Raw genomic sequence first — 15,256 nt, forward strand, 5'->3', positions numbered from 1 at the left:
ACTTTCCTATCTCGCGCCAACTCCACCCCGGGGTCCAGCCGAGCCTGCGCGAGAGCGACGAGAAGCGCAAAAATAAAAGGAGGGAGAGGGAGGAACAAAAAAAAGCGGGGGGAGGAAAAGAGGCGCGCGCGGGCCGCTTGCAAAAACTCCTTCCCTTTCTCCTCCTCTGCCGCTCCCGACTCTTATTAAAGCGAGAAATAATGGATGTGAAATACAGACATGCAAAGGACGGGTGCAAAATACAGGCATGCACGTCCAGCTGGCATGCAAAAAAAAATGCCTGCATCAATGCCTCCGAACGGCAGGCAGCCTGCATGGGTGCATCGGGTCTGCAAACCCAACTTCTGTTTGTTTATTCCTTTAAACTGGGTGCGCTCGTGGGGGGTCACGGTCTCCCTGGCAGACCTGAATGTACTTGGCATGGGAAGGCACCAATCCCGAAAGCTGACCTACAGAGATAGATCTCTGCTCCCAAGCAGAAGCCCCACTGATTTCGGGGGCTTTCATGGGTCTCTTCTCTCCCTGTTGTGGCCAAGCTCATCAGCCTCCATGACACAGCCTTTAAATTCAGTCAGGCCATTAAGACTAAATTCACACAGGGTGCCAATCCCATTGAAGTGGACAGCCCACTGGGCTACAAGTCAGGAGACCTGGGCTCTGTTCCTGGCTATGTCATTGACTCACTCTGTGACCTTAGCCAAGTCATTTAACTCTCTGTGCCTCGGTTTCCCCATCTGTAAAACAGGGATAATGATGCCTAATCACTTTTGTTAAGGGCTTTGAGATCTATGTGTGAGAAGTGCTACATATGTGCTAAATTAGGGTTATTCCATGGCTGAATATAGCCCTTGTTCTTTGAGTAAAAAAGAAGCAGCTTTCTATGCCAGGTAACAGAAGATTTTCTCCATTTGTTTAGAGGGACGCGGGGAGGATTAATGTTTGCACAGTGTTTGAAGATTAGAAGTCATATAGAAGAGTTATTATTTCTATTATTACTGTTACTGACATAGGTTATTTGGGGTAGAGATGGATTTACAGAGGGAAGACCACTAAAGGGAAGTGATTTTATCTTCAGAGGCCCATGCCTGCAGAGGTGTATATGCAGAGATGTTTACCTGCATTTTGCTGGGCAGCACTGAAGAAAAAAGGGTGAAGAATTGTACTCTTCTACATACAACGTCCCACGTGTACCCTGAATGACTATTTAATCAGAGCAGTCACATGTGCAGCCATTCCAACAATACAATAACAAAGACAGCACTGGTGTAAATGTCTACAGACAAGTTCACAAAGGCTTTGATTCAGCAAAAGACTTAAGCACATGCTTAAAGTTAAACGTGTTTTAGCGCTTTGCTGAATCGTGGCTAAGTGATCAAACAATGGAACCTCCACATTCCAGATTTGCAGCATGATGGGCAAATTAGGTTTAAAAGGAGAATCATCACACAGCCATATATAAAAGCAGACCATCATACCCCATCCTTCTCTGCCATCTTTTAACACCTATTCACAACCTCTGACAGCAGTCCCCACCACCTCCAGCCAACCTGCTCGAAAGAGAGAAGCTCATAAGACATGTCAAAGACCCCAATGGCACAGTCAAAACACAAGGTGGAAGAGTCAGAAAGAAAACCGCCTTCAATCCATGCAAGCAGACTAAAAAACACCCATACGTGTAAAAGGGAGAGGTACCTTGAGTGCTCAGGTATGCAGGACACTGGTTTGTTTAATGGGTACCCAGGATAAAATAATTGAGGAGAGGATTCACAGTCATCACTGATGTAATTGCAGCAGCTCCTAAACTCTTGTCCATGGACCACTTTCTGGTGACCTTTGGAGAGCTGGCTGGTCATATGCTGCTGCCTCCTCCTCTTTGTTTCCAAGCCGCTACATCACACTGAAGACAGCTAAAAACACATCAAAATACTTTCCCCATGTTGCTTTTCCATGTAAACAGCTGCCACAGTTCTATGGGGATGCTACAGGATTGCGAATGGAAGGGAACTGGGGTCTGCACCTTTCCAAAGGCGAGAAGAGGTGTTCACAAGACAATCTCTCCATTGAGATGTGGGCTCCCCCATGAAAACGTCTGGTGCTGTAGGTTTATCTCCTTTGGGAGCACCTACTTACACAGAACTAACCATTGCCAGCAGATGGCACTGTTGCTCCTCACAAAAAGAGTTGCATGTGCACATTTATCTGGTTCAGCGCTACTCCAGCAGCTGTGTGTGTGTTGGGCTTATTTCTATTTTTTTGTGCACAGCACTCAGAAGTTTGCTACCAACCAGCTCTCGCAATCTTATTTCTTATTTCTGATGCTTATTTTCTGTGAAATAGTGTCTCCCCAAGAAGTCTAGAACAGCTCTAAGTAGACAGGCTAAATATAAACCCTGCAAAAATATTGCATTATTGATGCAATTCTGATATAGGTTTCCCTCTGCTTACAGGCCCTGGTCCTGCAGAGACTTATGTTTAACTTTAAGCGCCCTCAATGAGTTCAATGGGACTCTTAACTGACATGCATAAAGTTAAGCATGTGTGCAGGTCTCTGCAGGACTGATGGACAACCTCCCCGCAAAGCAGCTTCAGGTTGGTTGTTGACAGTATCATCACTGTCAAGCTGAAAATCCATCTCCTCCCAAATTAGCTTAATAGGAAATGACCAGGGCCTGCTACCTAATTACCAGTGCTATAAAAGCAGCATCATTGCACAAGCAGAATAGGAGTAGCAAGAATTTCTGCAGAAACAAGAGGTGAGTTGTTCCTGGAAGGGACTTTTCTGCCTTCCTGTTATTTTTCAAATATTAGTGGTTTGCTTTAATTTACATTTTTCCTTAAAAGAATTCTAGGCTTCCAAAAACTACCTGTACAGTCATTTACTATTACATAATTGTAATTGCTTTTACTCATTCCCTCTTATGTTCAAGGGGCACTTCAAACCTCATGTCAAAAGCAAATTTAAAGTAATCTCAGGATCTGGTCATGTACCTGCTGCCTTCCTACCCCCATTTGTGTCCTGTGCTCCTTTCCTGCTGCTTCTTAAAAGCACTTCTCTTCCCCCCACCCCACCCCTCATTACTCTGTAAGGCCCACCTATATGTGGGGTTGTGAGGCAGAAGGAAATATGGAAACAAACTAGTGATGTCAAAAGTAAGGCTAATGTTACTGCGGTTGGGTGTATGGCTCTACTGACTAGAGTGTGCTTCTCTGTAAGCACAGCACAGTGTTGCTGTAACCCACTAGCCTGTGGACTGTGTACAGGGAGAATATAATATCTTGATTAGTGAGACTTATCTGGCCTCAATCACTTGCAAGATTAGGGCTTAAAAATAAAGACAGCTAGTTCTATAAGCTGTCAGTGACAGAAAGTGATCCAAATTCAGAGACTTTAGTGTCCTCTTTTAACCAGAATAATAGCTGTCTAGTGTGTAATTTTTAATGATCTCCTGATTTCATGATGTGGGGGGGGGATGTCTTAATACAGTTCTTTCTTCTTCCTTGCCCTGTCATGATCTGTTTCAACAGCAGTCTCAGATGTATGCTACATCTTGGTTTAATATTCTTAGTGGGCTTATTGCTAGGACTAAAGCCCAACCCTGGACTATCTGAGGCAGGGCTTTGGCTGTGCTAAAGATCCAACATAGAATCACAGACTGTAAAGCAAGAAGGGACCATTATGATCATCCAGTCTGACCTGCCACATAACACAGGTCAGAGAACCCAGCCAGTAACTTCTGCATCAAGCCCATAATGTCTGTCTGAGCTTGACCATCTTTTAGCAAGATCACCCAGGAGGCCAGGATAGTGCACTGCTTCTGGGAAACGGCAAGGAGCTCTTCCTTGAGTGACTTCTCCAAGTCCCCACTGAGTAGCAGTTCACCTGACTGCCTTTTCCCATGTATTCTGCCCCTCTATCCCACTGGAGGACTTCAGCTTTGTCATCTAATATGTTGAATACTGAGCTGCCCTTAAAGGGACACTGCCTACTGAATGTGTGTGTGTGTGTGGGGGGGGGGGTGTTTTGAAGCTTGCATATCTAAAAAAAAAAAAAATCCAGTTCCTGCTATGGAGCCTTTGGTACAGTGTGACTTGAGGTTTTAATCTTAACCTCTTTAGAAGGGATTTTTCTGCTCTCTTATCCAAAGGCCTCTTTGGTGACAAATGTGCCTGACAGCACATGGCTTTGTCTAGTCAATGCCACGGGAACAGAGAGCTTCTTCCTAGCTGAAGGAAGCTGGTCATCTTAGGTGTTGCATGTAAACTATTGTTAGTACAAAGCTTCCAGACAAATGTTATCTTAAAGTTGACTTGGTCCCTCAAGGGACATACTGTCCCTAAAATACACATGGCCAGATGAAAAGCCCTAGCTAGCACATGAGAATTCCTGGTCTACTCCCTAGTCTACAGTGGTGGGAGAAGAGCTACAAATGTTTCTGTTTGAAGGGTAACCATGTAGCAAGCAGCCCCAGTGGTGAGCCTACTACACAGCATGAAGCACAGGGAACTGCTAAATGGTCTCTAGCGCCAGACCCCAAAGGACAAAGTGGGCTCTCCTCTGTAGGTGTTCGGAGGAGTCCCCTCTCCTTAGTCTGACTTTGCTTATAAGAATGGTGGGACACAAGGACTGGAGCCATTCAAAGCCCACCCTTAAAGAGGAACCAATGCAGTAGGAGTTTGTGGGGTTAAAAAGCATTTTCAGGTGAGCATTTTCAGGTTTGCCAGCTACAGCTGATGCTCCTAAACCACAGGCTAGAAATAGCCTGCTGGCAGGACAGTGGTACCACTTGTTTACATTCTTCACACCTCACAGGCTTCCAACCTGTTAACAACCTCTACCTCTCTACTATCTAGTACCATCTGTGTAAATCTTAATGCATTCTACAAACACTAATTAGTCCCGCCTAATGACACCGCTGGGAAATGTCTTGCTCCCATATTACAGATGAGGATTAATGCTCTTTTCCAAGTTCAGTGTGGGAGTTTGTAAGAGCCAAGATTATCCCTTTGCTCTCCTGGCTTCTAGTTCTCTAATCAGATAACCTCTGTCTGCTAGTGCTGCAAGGATTGCAATGGGCACTGTTTCAAAACCAACTGAAAGCTTTTAAATGCTGGTTGGAAATATAAATGAGGCAGGTGGGTTTAGAGGAAGGTGAGCAAACTTTTTGGCCTGAGGGCCACATTGGGTTTCTGAAATTATATGGAAGGCCTGTTAGGGGAGGCTGTGCCTCCTCAAACAGCCAGGTGTGGCCCAGCCCTTGCCCCCTACCTGACCCCACTGCTTCTCATACCCTAATGTCCCCCCCCCAGGACTCCTGTCCATCCAACCACCTCTTCTACCTGTCCCCTGACCACCCTAAACCCCTGACTGCCCCACCCCTGCTTCCATTCAACCCCCATTCCCTGCCCCAACCCCTATCCACACCCCTTCCCCCAACCACCACCCTGAACTCCTCTGCCCTTTATCCAACCCCTTTCTCCCTTATCGCACTGCCTGGAGCGCTGGTGGTCTGGAGCCAGCCATGCCATTGTACAGCACAGGGTCAGGCCACGGCTCTGCAGCTGTGCTGCTGCCCAGACCATTGCACCAAGGGCGCAGTGAGTGAGGCTGGAGGGGAGGGGGAACAGCAAGGGAGGGATTGGGGGCTCAGGCTGGGCAGGAAGGTCCCATGGGCCAGATGTGGTCTGTGGGCCATAGTTTGCCCACCTCTGGCTTATCGTAACCTAGTTCACGTCCAATGCCTGCCTCATCCTTGAGCTTACATCTTTAAAGATGGAAAAGCTACTGTAAGGCCTGGTCTATACTACGGTTCTACTGGTGTCAGAGGTGTGCGAGTTTCTAATGAGTACAGTTATACTGGAATAACCACTGTGGGTGCAGCTATATTGGTATAAGGGTGCCTTCTATCAGTAGAGCTTTTTGTTTTGAACCAGAAACAGGCCTACTAGTGTACAGTCCTTGGTATAACTACCACCATATTGTGGGGTGGCTGCTTTAACAATACATGGGGATAGTTAAAGTAGTCAGATGCTCTCTATTCTAGACAAGCCTAGAGTTACGGCTCTGGAAAAGAGCCGTGTGAAGGATAACTTTTTTCCCTCTGTCAAGGCTTCCTTTACTCACAAGGTGTCGGATGCAGCAGGACAAGACTGAGTGACATAGTTTGGAGATCCTGTGATGTCTTCCACCCAGAGGAGCAGTACCAACCTTGTGACATTAAAGGAGATCTTGGAACATGGGTTTGTGGCAGGTGCTTCCAGCTGCATCAACTTTTCTCCCGGCATCAGCTACTACTTGGAGACCGACAGTACCTCTAAACCAGATGCCTGGGATGGCATCCTTGACTTGGAGAACACAACAAAAGGCAGTTCTCAGCTTGTCCTCAAGTGGCCAGAGTCTCTGAGCAGTTGTGTGAAGGGTGACTTGAATTGTGTGACCCAGGGCCTTTGTGATGGTGGTCTTGCTTGCTTTTGCAAGACCCCCAGTGTTCCAGTTGCCTTTGACTTGTCCAGTGTGGTTTCTGAATCCAACAGCAGAGCCAACTCTATAATAGATGTATTTTGTGATGCCAAGTCCTCCACACCATGCAAGGAAGAAAAGCACCCCAAATCAATGGAGAACTTGCTCTCTAAAAGCACTGAGATAACAACTGAATTCTCCAGTCTCAGGAAGCCACCTCCACCCGTCTGGGAGATCTCTGAGATACAAGCCCCTCCGGACAACACTCTTTCTCTGGATGCAAGTGTAGAAGACCTGAGGTCACTGGGATCTCTGAAACCAGATACCCCATCTCTGGAGAAATCTGTCTTTGCTATTGCTTTGGCTTGGCCTGGTGCAGCTACCAAGAGATCTTATGCCCCTGCCATCAGGTCTCTCAGTTATGATACCCAGGGGAGTGAGCCAGAACCCTTAACTACTGCTCACTGCATGAAGCCATTTGACTTTGCTATCCCCTCTCTGATGATGGATGGGGTGACAAGCCAAAGGGGCCACAAAAATCAAAACTGCTCAAATGAGAGAGGAAAGGAGTGAGCTTAGCTCAGTGGTCGATGGCCAAAGCCATCACACTAAGCTCTCTGGTGACATTACTTGGGACACTCTGGTAGTGCATGTGCTCTGCATCATGCAAACATAAGTGATCCATGGGCCAGAGTGTCTGCTGCACAAAAGGCCAGTGTATAAAGCCTGACTACAGTTGGGGGTGTTCATCTGTGTCCAGGAAACTAGCTCACCTGATGGCAAATCTCTGAAGTCTCAACAAATTAGTTTCAGCCGTAAATGGTGGGAACCATCCTGGGTGAGGCTCTGTTGCTGCAAGCACAATACCCTCTCCTCTCCACCTGGGGAAGGGCTTTTTACCCTCCTTCCCCTTACTCTTTTCCTCCCCCCCCCCCCCCCCAAAAATCTAGTATGGGAACTTGGTAGGGGCACTATTGGGTGGAGGAAGCTGTTCTGAATTCCTAGATCACCTTGGTGGATCTTTTAACTGGATTAACTCAATAGCCCTGAACTTAATTTGTGACCTTCATAGTAAGCTGACTGCCTTGTAAAACTCTCCTGTCTTAATTGTGTTTGCAGTGTGCAAATAAAGAGAAGAACTCAATCTTGTGCACAGTTTATTACTACTGGTCAGCTGGCATGCCTCAAGGTAGTGAGACCTTTTGCTCAGGGAACATAATGCTATTACTCTCCTTCAGCTCTGGTGTAGGTGCATGTTCTCATTGGTAATATTTATGGGGGGAAAGCAGCCAGCTGCTAAACAAATAGGTACACTTAACTACAAATGACACTCTCATGCAAGAAGCTTCAAAAACAAAGTACATGAACTAGAATACGTGACCATGCAAGAGTCTAACTAATTGACCGGGGGGGAAATGGTGAAATGACCAGTCAACTGGCTACTCTAACAGCTCCATAAAACCACACAGGAACAATGGATTAGGTCAGGGAGTAGTGCTATACCTCCATTCATAGTGTGTGCTGTATGTGCCAGTCTGCTGACAGGATACGTATACTCTGGAGTTTCTGCATGGGAGCCCAAGCAGGGATCTAAATCTAAAAGTAATTATAATTGAAATATCCCAACAAGACAATACTTAGTAACTCTTTCTGGGGAAGAGAACAGCTCATTTGAAACATGAGCCTATTTTCAACCTTGCCTAAAGTAACTGACTGAGTCATGAGGAGGGCTGTGGGGGGAAGGAATGAAGGGATTTAGGCCTTGTGACTCTCACTGTTGTAACACTTCACTTTGTAGATGCTTAGAAAACTGCAGGAACAACACTGATCCATAAAGCCAAGTTGGCCCGTAGCCTCCCTATACAATGAATGCGGAGAGAGGGGCACCTAAGAATGAGCCCCACAGGCCAGTGTACTAGGTGTGGAGGTGCCAGAATTAGCCAGGGGGAGACTGATATGAGGTGTAAATGCTGGAACTAGGGGTGCTGCAGCACCCTTGGCTTGAAGTGTTTTCTCTTATTTATATATACTGGGGTTTACAGTTTGGTTATATGGCTCTCAGCACCACCACCCCCATACAAATCGTTCTAGCACCTGTGATGAGAGGGCTATATACTAAACCCTTCTTTCTCTCAGAAATACATAGATACCTATCTCTGCTTCCCAGGTGTGAGGGGGTTTAGACATCTAGGGCATTTCTGGTGGGAATAAGTTAATCACATGCCTTGCTCCACCCAATAGCTGGTGGAGAAAGTGACGCCACCTAACAGCTAGCTTGGTAGGTAGAGCACTCAAGGAGATTTGGGTTCAAATCCACACTCTCGGCCTGTGGGGAGGAAAAATTTGAATGGGGGGGCGGTCCTCAAGAGGATGCTCTAACTATTGAGCTATGGGATATTCTGATGCAGGAGTCCCTCAATCTTTCCTATTGTTCCACTGTGGATTTAAAAGAAACAAGTGACTGGAGCAGAGGTACTGGACCTTGGCTCTCCTGCTTCCTATGCAGGTGCCTGAAACACTGGGCTATAGTCATTCTCTCTCTGGCCCAAGGACTCTTCCACTGTGGATGAATATTTAAATAACCATTAGGTGTGTGAGAGAGAATGCATGATCTGAGCTAAAAGCCATAAAGGAGATAACCACCACCTCCAAATAAAGGTTGATTGGTTCTGAATGGGATGTGATCCTGTAGGTATGCTCACAGACTGCCAACAGGATTGGGTCATGCCTGTGGGCAAATGCCTGTCTTCCCCAGTTTGTGCAGTGTTCTGGGGCTTTGATGGGAGATAGGCAGCCAGCTGCCTAGAAACAGTGGTTCTCAACCACAGGTACATGTACCCCCCTAGAAGACCTCTGCGTACTCCCAGGGGTACATCAGCTCATCCAGATATTTGCCTAGTTTTACAACAGTCTACATAAAAAGCACTAGTGAAGTTAGTGTCATATGACTTGTTTATATTGCTCTATATAATCTGCACTAAAACAATTATATTCCAATTGATTTATTATATGGTAAAAAAAAAAGTGCGCAATTTCAGTAACTGTTCTGTGACACTTTTTTTTTTTTTTTTTTTTTTTTTTTTTTTTGGTAAGCAAGTAGTTTTAAGTGAGATTACACTTGGAGGTATGCAAGACAAATCAGATTCCTGAAAGGAGTATGGTCATCTGGAAAAGTTGAAAACCACTGGTCTAAAGGAAGACAGTAGTGCACGTGCTCAGAGGCAGAAATATATAGGTCTAGTTAATTGATACCCTGAAAACATAGGTGCTTAGTGAGTTTAGGTGCCTACTGTAGTCAGCAGCAGTTTTTTGCCATCAAAACTGCATTAGGTATCAAAGTACCTTTGTGGACTTGGGCCTAAGTGTCACATTAAGCTCCACATCCTTTGAACCAGTATTTAAACTACCATTGACCCAAAAACTTTGATAAGGGAAACTTAATAAGTCCCTGAAACTACAGTGAACAGAAGCATGCTGCAGTAGGGGACAGATCACACTTATACAACAGATGGGATGGAAGGGCAGGTTACTACCCGAAACTACTTTAACCCAGTTTTAATAGACTGCAAAGTGATTGCCCTTCTAAAATGGGAAATATTTCTTTCTTCATTTCATCTTTAAATTAGTGTCTGATATTTCAGAATCTACAGCGCTTTGTCCATTACTTCAAGGTAGCAACTAGCTAATGTCATTAACACTCCACTCCACTTCGGGAGAGCAGCTAAAACACCCTCTGGCCATTGAAATGACAGTTCTAGATAGGCAACCTGTAGGCACTTGAACTGGAATCTGGGCTATGCTGAGCAAGGCTAGCAGGTGGAATAACTTTGTATCTCTGCAAAATGTAGGTGGTAGTGAGTTCTTTTTTGCACCCTAGATATATGGAACCAGAGCCAGTAGGATTCCAAATAATTCCATTTAGTGGGGTTGTACATCTGCATTGGGGAAAGAAGACTGCTCAGCCACCCCTTTGTCTATATCACTAAGTGAACTGTTACCCCCCAAAGCTGTGCCTTTGGCAGGTGAAACCAGCCCTGCCAAGTCTCACTCTTGCTGAAGGAAGCTCTCCCGGGTTGATTTTTAAGGCAGAATTTAGGGTCTCTCTCTCTGTCTTATGAGACATTTAAGTCTTAGCTGGACTCCTGGCATCTCTTCCCCTACTTGGTCCCTGCTCACCTGCCCTGAGTACAGCCCATCAGCGCGCTGTGCCCAGCTAAGTAACTGTCCTAACATCAAGACTGGCCCATCCTTAAAGTGGGATTAAGGCATCGTGGGAGACGCAAGCCCTTTACACAAAGCAGCGAGATGGCTGACCTCACAAAAGAGGATCACCTCGGGGTCGAGCTTAGCGGGGGCTGCCTGGTTTGTGAACTCAAAGAGCCACGACGTGCCAGGGGACGGGATGCTAGTGCACCAGCTGAGCACACAGGCAGCCTGAGCAGGGCCCGGCTGAGTCCAGGGACAGGACACGCAGGAGGGGCTGAATAGCGGGGTGCGCGATGCCAGGAGCCGAGGAGGAAACCCTGAAGTTAGCTCCTTTCTGCGGGAGCAAAGGGCAGCAGCTCGGGGTGGCAAGTGTGTTTGCACGAACATCCCGCTATATCTCTGCGGCGGGGAGACGGAGAAAAACGTTTATACTTCATTGAATCCACCCACTCGGGGGAAACCGTCCCCATCGTCCCTCCAGGAAACCAGCGCGGCTGGGGTTAGGGCTGCACGTTTCACGCACGACAGCGGGGCTGGCAGAACACGTGCTCAAGCCCGGAACCGCCTCTGGAGACACAGGTGGCGGCTGGGGCTTGTGTGTGTGTGTGTGTGAGAGACTCTCTCCGTTGTGGCACTAGTGAAACAACACTCGCCCTCCCCCGGCAGCTGCAAGGGGGGGTAGGAGCGTATGCAGCGGGGGGGGGTGACAAAAACAATGCAGTTACCTCTGCAGCGTCCCTGGAAACGTGGGAGTGGCGGAGCGCCGCAGGAGAGCAGCCATGACCGCATCAGCATCCTGCAGGCTGAAGTGCGGGGAGCCCAGGTCTCCGCGTTAGCTCAGCCCGGAGCAAAGCCCGGCTATCGGACGGCACGGACATGGCATCCCGAGGAAACGGGCCAGGCGCCCCCACCCGCACGTGGGCAAGGAGAGTCAGCCCGGCTGCGGGGCTGGCCGCGGCGGATCCCTCTGCAGGCAGGACGAAAAACAGGCTGAGCTCGATGGGAGCCTGGCAAGGACAAAAGAGCAGCTCTGCTCTTTAAAGGAGGCTGCGTTGACGAGGGCTTGTTTCCCATGTCGCAAATCACAGTATTGGCGAGGGGTCCCACTGGAGAGAGCGCAGGGCCTCGCTGCGATGGGCAACCCACACGCCCATTGAAGATAGGACGAGAAGTAACAGGCTTAATCTGCAGCTGGGGAGATGTGTTAGCTACTGGGGAAAGAGGTCTTGCTGTAAGGGAAGTTAAGCTCTGGAATAGGCTGCTAAGGGTAGCTGTGGAATTCTGATCATTCTGTGTAACACCACAGATAGTCCCTGAAGAAGTTACGATCTACATAAAGAAGCCGGGCTGGAGATGTGGAGTATCGTTATCCCCATTTTACAGATGGGGAAGTGACTAGCTCAAGGGTATGCAACCCCCAGAAAAGGTTTCAGGTCCCACTTAAAATCTCCATTTTACAAATTGGGCAAGTCGCTTCTCTTAGTTTCCCTAACTCCCACAGCTAGGAATAGATCTTGGATCCCATGACTCAAGAGTCCTGTCCTTTAACACTTGGAACAGTGGTTCTCAACTCAAACTATGGGTCAGGATCCCATTTTAATGGGGTCACAGGCCCCCTGCCTGCAACTGAAGTCTTTGAGCTTTGGCTTTGCCCCACTCCATCCAGGGTGGTGGAGCCTGGCCTTTGGCTGCCCCATATGGGGTTGTGGGGCTCAGGCTTCGGTCCTCGCTCCTGGGGCCACATAGTAATTTTTGTTGTCAGAAGGGGGCCACAGTGCAAAGAAGTTTAAGAACCCCTGGCTTAGAAGTCAGAGCCTCTTCTAAGTGTTTATAAAGCAGCTGAAGCCTTTTCTCATGTAGGATTAACGTTGGGACAGTTTTTAGTCACCACCTCTTGTGAAGTAGGGTTTTGCAATGTAGGGAGGTTGCTGGGGCATACAGAGGTGAGGTAGCTTGGTGTATTATTTCTGTAATCATTTCATATGGCCTCTGTGGAAGGAAGTGGGTTTCTTAGGAACTTCTCACATGATCTGTTTTCAGGGGCACCTCTCATCCTACTTCTGAAGTTTTCATTCCATACCGGTCTAGTATCCTCACTTTCATTGATGAAAATTATTTACAACCGACAGACACAAGAAACAGAGTACAAATTGTCACTTACACTGATGGAGGGAAACCTAGAGCATTTTAAGTTTTGTGCAAGAATAATTTTGGTGTCCCTTACTGTGGATGAATTCAGCATTCTCTGCATCCTATATTTAGGCCTTGACAGAGGAAGAGGTCTGAGGAAAGGGTGGAGGTTTGGCAAACTGGCATGTGAGGAAGGTTCCACAGAGAGGCACTGATTCTTGCTTGTGGATGGCTTTAGGGATAATAATACATTATAGAGTAGTTCATTCATAACCATGGAGTTCTTTAGCAGGTCTGAGCTTGAACAATATCTTTGTTCTCTGCCCCCACTCCCTGGATGACTCCAAGCATAAGATCTCTTTAAATATTCTACTAATCTGCAGTAGGTCTTACCAATGTCAAACCTCCAAGTTACTATACTCACTTTAGTCAGAATCATGGCTAGGGTATAGGGAGCCTGACTGAAAAGAGAGAATGCTCCAGAAGTTAAACTGATCAGACGCTAACAGCTGAACAAAAGCCTACCTTTTGCTAACTGAACAGTCAAACTCCTGCTTAGGTCCCTAAGGAGAGGTGGGAATCTAAGAAGAAAATACAGCCCATTACATTAGCCTGAAGGAGTGTGATACAACAGGCCCCACAAGAGTAGAGATGAGAAGTCTGTTTCTGAAAGCATCACTCATTTTAATTTCCTTCTGGGTGTGATGCAGGTTATTCTGCAATGCTCCTTTACAAGCAAAGCATCAGGCTGGGGTGCAGTAACTGACTCACAATAGCACCACAGCAATTAAGCATTTTCTTATTCTGTGGCTGTTTCCACAGGCATACATCACATCCATCACACATGACTATAAGGGCCTGAGTGTACACAGGGTCAGGTACTTGAGGAGGGTTAGAAGACAAGGTAGAAAAACATCTACATCCTGTCTACATAGTAATCTCTGCTTGTGCAGAATTATAGGCTGATTTTTGCAAGTATAAGAGACAAAGCCTGTCCATGATTAGTATCTAACAAATAGGGAATTGCACGTTGTAGAGTTAATGAAAATCAACGCTACAGTGGTTACAGCAGTTCAACTACTACAAATCCCTGCCCTCTGACTGGCTACTGCTCTTAAACCACCATCCATGTGGCAAAACAGCTGTGATGGTTTCAACTTCTATTAGGTGAATGAAATTAGAAGGAAGAACTATTTAATCATGAGATTTCAGTGTAAGTGGAGGGATTCCTGGTAGAGGTGGCCAGGAGCCACTGTCTCTTCATGGATGCTAGTTTTGTTTTTTTAAAGGAGAGAAATGCATTATTGTCCCTATCTACATATCAGCCTAGGAAGCTTAATTTGCAAGTTATAACAATTTAGTGAAAATGCCTCCATCTATTTAAATGCTCACTACAGTAGGCCCATGAGCAATGCAAACAGGGACACCAGAAATACTGAAGGATAAACCCTAGCTCTTGGGTTGGTCACACACTGCTTATTCTGCATTCTCAGAGTGCCCTGCTGACTCTTATTTCTAAAACATATTATTGCAAAAACAAGCACAGGTGGCAAAACACCTTTTAAAAGCTCTCTAAAGGAAGCATTTATTTACAGTCTGAAGTATAAACACAGAAGAACAACACAGGCTGGAGCTATCCATCACTCCCTAAATACCAGTAGGATTGGCCAAAAGTTTAGTTCAGCTGGAGCCTGTGATGCTTTGGTGAGTGATATTGGATACAGTCTTGGAAAGGTTAAGGTGGTTGTGTAAATCTTCAGCTGGATTGTACCAACCAGTGTTTTGGGTGAACAGGGTAACAAGTTTATAAAAACAAAACACAGCAGCTTTTTAAAAAATGTGATCTCTGATCAATCATGATAATCTTCCACAACAACAGAATTGTTAGGGCAGACTGGGACACTCCGGAATTTAAAAGTTCTACACTTGTGTAAATACACCTCTACCCCATATAACGCTGTCCTCAGGAGCCAAAACCATCTTACCGCATTCTAGGTGAAACAGTGTTAAATCAAACTTGCTTTGATCCACCGGCGTGCGCAGCCCCCCCCCCCGGAGCACTGCTCTACCACGTTATATCAGGTTGCATTATAACGGGGTAGAGGTGCAGTAAAGGATGCTGGGGACCACCACATTCATAGCTGGCATAAGTACGCAAAAGTCTGTGAAGTCAATGGAATTGCCACTTCCGCCAGCAGCATATGGTGAATATTTGCATAGTGTCAATAGCATGCTAGGCAGGAAAGAATGCTAGCTTCTCTTCCTGACAAGCAATGCAAGTTGATGTTTTAGCACCCATGGTGGGGGGAAGGAGCACAGGGCAGCAGCAGAAAGAATAGGATTTTCACTCATCTTCACTACACCACTAAAAGAGGACAATGATGAAAAGGCCTTTCAGAAGAAGCAACTTTGAAGGTAGTGATAGGGCAGCCTAGGACTACAAGCAGGTGCCAGGGATCGAGG

The 15,256-nt window shown here is 46.6% G+C and overlaps 1 protein-coding gene across 2 annotated transcripts in view; it reads right to left on the reverse strand.

Annotated features, from left to right (window-relative positions):
- Window positions 1-11,627, reverse strand: part of MYBL2 (MYB proto-oncogene like 2) — a 39,728-nt gene extending 28,101 nt beyond the window's left edge. Inside the window, exon 1 of one of the 2 annotated variants that reach the window (XM_030533232.1) lies at window positions 11,389-11,627. In XM_030533232.1, the coding sequence (XP_030389092.1) occupies window positions 11,389-11,444 (56 nt within the window). In that variant the 5' untranslated portion in view covers window positions 11,445-11,627. Of the gene's footprint in view, window positions 1-1,692; window positions 1,854-11,388 lie in introns of those variants that run through there. The other variant, XM_030533231.1, reaches the window with a different exon arrangement.
- Between the last annotated feature and the right edge of the window lie 3,629 nt (window positions 11,628-15,256).

Source organism: Gopherus evgoodei, chromosome 14 (genome assembly GCF_007399415.2).
Source record: "Gopherus evgoodei ecotype Sinaloan lineage chromosome 14, rGopEvg1_v1.p, whole genome shotgun sequence".
NCBI lineage: Eukaryota > Metazoa > Chordata > Testudines > Testudinidae > Gopherus > Gopherus evgoodei.